Source organism: Sinocyclocheilus anshuiensis, unplaced genomic scaffold (genome assembly GCF_001515605.1).
Source record: "Sinocyclocheilus anshuiensis isolate Anshui unplaced genomic scaffold, SAMN03320099.WGS_v1.1 scaffold250, whole genome shotgun sequence".
Lineage (NCBI taxonomy): Eukaryota > Metazoa > Chordata > Actinopteri > Cypriniformes > Cyprinidae > Sinocyclocheilus > Sinocyclocheilus anshuiensis.
Genome location: NW_015547652.1, coordinates 327536 through 332535, shown reverse-complemented (window position 1 = coordinate 332535; position 5000 = coordinate 327536). Strand labels below are relative to the sequence as shown.

General features: G+C 35.7%; 1 protein-coding gene across 2 annotated transcripts in view; it reads right to left on the bottom strand.

The window, feature by feature from the left end:
- ldb1b (LIM-domain binding 1b) overlaps positions 1-775 on the bottom strand; it is a 32049-nt gene extending 31274 nt beyond the window's left edge. For both annotated transcript variants that reach the window (XM_016504216.1, XM_016504218.1), the window contains exon 1: positions 610-775. In XM_016504216.1, coding sequence (XP_016359702.1) covers positions 610-637 — 28 coding nt within the window. In that variant the 5' untranslated portion in view covers positions 638-775. The remainder of the gene's footprint in view (positions 1-609) is intronic.
- Between the last annotated feature and the right edge of the window lie 4225 nt (positions 776-5000).

The window sequence follows — 5000 nt, the reverse complement described above, 5'->3', positions numbered from 1 at the left end:
TTAAACTAATAAAAACCTGCAAATACTGAGAAAATTCTTAAGATTAAATTAAATGTGAACTATTTTCAATCAATGTTTATGGTATTAAATGCATCATGCTATCCGGACACTTGTTGATTTATATGATAGACGTAGCGTCTCTATTTAGTGTCAAACACACTCACAAGAACCTGCTCTCATCCACTACTGTACACAACTACATACACAAACACACAAATCATCTGCAGGAAAGCTCTCGACTGAGATGTGACAGAAAGTGCGTTTGATGTCGTGTGGGTCGAGTTTAAAATGCGACGTGACCTTTACCCTCTAATCAAGCCACTCCACAAACCTTTGATTTATCCCTTCATTTCAGCTAGAAAAGCCCTGATCTGCCATTTAACAAAACAAACCTCCCAACTCTGAGATTTAGGCCATGAAACGACGCCGCACCGACGCACCCTGGCCGGAGAAAACCTCCCAAATGTCAGTGACGCAAACCAGCTGTTTGAGCAAATGAAAAGCAGCGTCTTCAAACGCTGCAAAAGTCAGACGTCAGAAGACGGGGCAGCCATGTTTCTGCACATCTAAGCTGACCGTGTGTCACTGCAGCGAAAGCCTGGAGCTTACCGGGACACGCGCAGCCTCCCACGGACATCTTCTCACATCCCCGTCACCGGAGCCGCGGCCGAACGCTGGAACAGAGCCGATGAGATTCTCCTGCGCTGCTGCTGCTGCTGCTGCTGCTGCTCACATGGGCGTCTGTTTTCCACTCACACTCACACACACACACACACACACACAGCAGCTCTGAGAGCCAGAGAGGGAGGAGAGAGTGGAAACAGAGAGAGAGAGGGAAAGGTTAAAAAAAGAACAAGCACAAAGGAATGAGAGCAGCGCTGCTGTAGAGAGAGACAGAACCGGAGCGAGACGCACGTAATCTCTGTGATTGCGCTTGTTTGGCTTTTGTAGCTCAATACTAGTGTCATTTGTGGTTTGATCAGTTTCCAGCTCAAAGGCATGTGGATCAGTTTATATCACCATTATCAAGAAGCATCTAATTAATCGTCTAATTCAGGGGTTTCCGATCTTTTAGATGCCATAGACCCCCAAATATGATCATCGTCACATGAAAGACCCCCATACTAAAATGTACGAGGCATCTATATAGTTTCTTTTATGAACATCCAATTATATATATTTAGCTTCTATGAAGTTACTGTTAGCTATTTATTTATTTATTTATTTTAACTGACTTTTTATGCATTTGCTTTTTTATTACATTTTTTAAGTATTCATGAATTTAATTTTTTCTTATTTCTTTTCATCTTTTTTATTTATGTGTTAGCATTATTTAATTTAATTTTCAACCTTTTATTATTTAATTTGTAATTTTTTATTTATTCACTTATTCTAATTAAATTTTTATGTTTGTTTATTTTTATATATATTTTTTGCAATTCCTTATTATTTATTTACTTCTTTTAAATTTAAATCTTTTTTATTTCTTATAAATGTATATTTAATTATTATACAACTTATTTTAATCTTCTTTATTATATACAAAGAATTTATACATTCTTTTATTTATTTACATATTTTAATCAAATTTTTATGTATTTGTTTATTTCTATCAATTCTTTTAATAATTTATACATTTATTTTTATTACTTGTTTATTTTTAATATATTTTTATTTATTTCTTTGTTATTGATTTTTTTTTTTATTTAATTGTTTTGTACATTTTTTACACCGTTTTCCTCAAAACTTTTCCGCGGACCCCCTAACACTCCCTTGCAGCCCCCAATTCCTAATTCGTTTGATCTAATTAATTTCCTGGTATGCCGGAAATGAATCTAATAAATCAATTAAATTAGCTACCAATATTTTCCACAAAATGAAGACAATCCAAACACATCATTATGGCAGAGTAAATCAGTAGATAGACTAAGAGAAATCAGCTCAATATAGCAAGCATTTTTAGTTTGATATTTTGATAGTCATAATCGCCATTGTTGATTTAAAGGAGACATATTATGCCCCTTTTTACAATGTGTAATATAAGTCTCTGGTGTCCCCAGAATGTGTCTGTGAAGTTTCAGCTCAAAATACTCCACAGATCATTTATTATATCATTTTGAAAATGCCTATTTTGAGTGGAAGCAGAAACACGCCGTTTTTCGGGCCTGTCTCTTTAAATGCAAATGAGCTGCTGCTCCCCGCCCCCTTTTCCAGAATAGAGCTGCGGCATTACAGCGCGTACCTGATAAAAAACATCTGGTTCATTTTGGTTCTGATTATCATGTTTATCGTGCTGAAATCATGCGGTTTAAACCATATGAGTTTAAATTTCTGATATATGGTTTTCTGAGCGCACACATCCGAAGCACACACACAGAACGGTAATATTATAATGAGATCCCTTTGCCACGTCACCAAGGGAGTGAAATCAGACGCGCTCGTTTTTCCAGACGCTTGCAGAAAAAGGCTTACCAAAACAAAGTTACTAGATTAATCTTTTTCATGTTTCCTTGGTTGCTAGATGCACCGGAGACCTGATTATAGCACTTAAAACCTGGAAAAGTCAGATTTTCATGATATGTCACCTTTAAAAAAATCAGTGATTTACACACTATTTGATCTGATATTCTATAGTATTTGTGAAGTCACAGGGCTCCAGACTGCGACCATTTTTTCTGCCGGTGCGAGTAAATTTTGTGCACGGTCTTGTGCGCGGTCACAATATTTGGCCGAGATACAACTATTTGAAAATCTGGAATCTGAGGGTGCAAAAAAATCTAAATATTGAGAAAATCATCTTTAAAGTTGTTCAAATGAAGTTCTTAGCAATGCATATTACTAATCAAACATTAAGTTTTGATATATTTACGGTAGGAAATTTACAAAATATCTACATGGAACATGATCTTTACTTAATATCCTAATGATTTTTGGCATAAAAGAAAAATCAATAATTTTGACCCATACAGTGTATTGTTGGCTATTGCTACAAATATACCCCAGCGACTTAAGACTGCTTTTGTGCTCCAGGCTCACATATAATATATATATTTATCATATCTCTCTGAAATTAAAAGAATACTGCATATTGTAATCTCTATGAGTCTATTTATGATCAAAGCATTTGCCAGCAATTCAGTTAAAATGGAGAAAATATGTGAACGATTGCATTGCATTTAAGGTGTGCCCCTAAATTTTCTGCTTGTGCTCCTAAAAATTTTCAGTCAGGTGCTACAGTGCTCCTAGTAAAAATATTTAGTCTGGAGTCAATCATTTCTCGTGATGTTTTTGGAGGCGACCCTGCTCTCGCTTTCTCAGACAAAATACCTCTGGCTCTGTTCCAAATCCTAGCGAGCTGCCTATAGAGGCGGCATTGTAAGGCATTGTAAAGCACAGTTATTTTCTTGCTTTTGCTCACATGAAAGCAATCAGTCACACTCGACTCCATTCACTTCTATTCCTGAAGAAACACAAGCTCATGCGACAAAAATGTCTTCGTCTGCAATGTATCAGCATTGATGAACTCTGACCCGTGAATTCATAACACGCAAAGACATCTGAGCAACAGAGGATCTAAACGTCACAGTGTTACGGCATAATATACAGTAATAGTGTCACACTATTGTCAAACTATTTGTCTGCTGTTTTGAAAGCAGTCGTATCATTTTGGATGTTGCCTTAGAAGGGTGGCTCACTATGTTTTGGCACCGGAGAGAGAGAGAGAGAAGATAGATGGGGCGAGTGGCTTGTTACCGTCACAGGTTGGCTCTCTCTCTCTTTTATTACCGTTCATCTCTCAGAAGTCACTATTTCCCTCCCCGTCTCATCCATTCATCCCGTCAGTGTCACAGAACAGCACTGCAGAGGTTTAACAGCACTGACCTCAGCAGCTCTACAGGTCATCAGAGAGGTCACAGCTGTTTCACCTGCAGATGTTCACCTCTGACCCCTCAAACTCACTAATCCTGCCATTACTGAGCAGTACGAGCTTAGCAACTGTCTGCCGGATGATCAGACAAGCTTGTGTTATTTTCCAGTGCAAGTCTATGGAAGTGCGTATTAAACCTAAACGTAATATCCAGCGATCTCGTCGACTTGATTGCACAGATACTGTTTAAACTGAACTGAGCTGAAATATTATTAAGCAAAGCCATATGAAAGACAACAAGAGAGAAGAGAAGTGAGATGGAGGGATGGATGATGTCTCGCATTGACATTTAAAAATAAATACTTTGTTTGAAACAGATGTGTGAATGCAAAGAAAAATTATTTTTTAAGTAAAAACAATAATTTCCCATTCAATTGTGCAAGTTTCTCAGAGTTCTCAGAAGCCACTGGGGCTGGGAGGTAAAAAATTAAATAAAATAAAATATTAGTTAATAAAGAGATTATATTTAATATTATAATAATATATTTTTAATTAAATATTAAAGAAAAAATTACTAAAAATTAATTACTTAATTTTTTATTAATTAATTACCCATCATAGTCTTTCAGTGTTGTCGGGATTCAGCGGCCACTAGGGCTGAGGGACAATCAATATATAAATAATAAATATTAATTATTAAATTTGAAATATTAAAATAAAAATATTTGAAAATATTTAAAATATTGAAATTAAATTTGTGGTGCTTGTGCACAAATACAAACATTTAAATATTCATTTTTTAGTTAAACATATAAATTAGCACACGAACACAAGTATATACTAAACTATAAATAAAGAAATGTTTTGAAAATATAAAAATGTATTTTTAATTACAAATATGCCCTCTCAGTGTTGTGGGCATTCAGCAGTCATTAGGGCTGAGGGACAAAAAACTAAAATAAATACATGCTAAAAATAAGAATTTATACATTTTTCAGTACATTTTTTAATAAAATATTCTAAAAATGACACGGTGACAGAGACGGTGGAATGGAGCCCATTACAGGAGAAACAGAGAGAGAGAGAGAGAGAGAGAGAGAGAGAGAGAGAGAGAGAGAGAGAGCTAGGGACA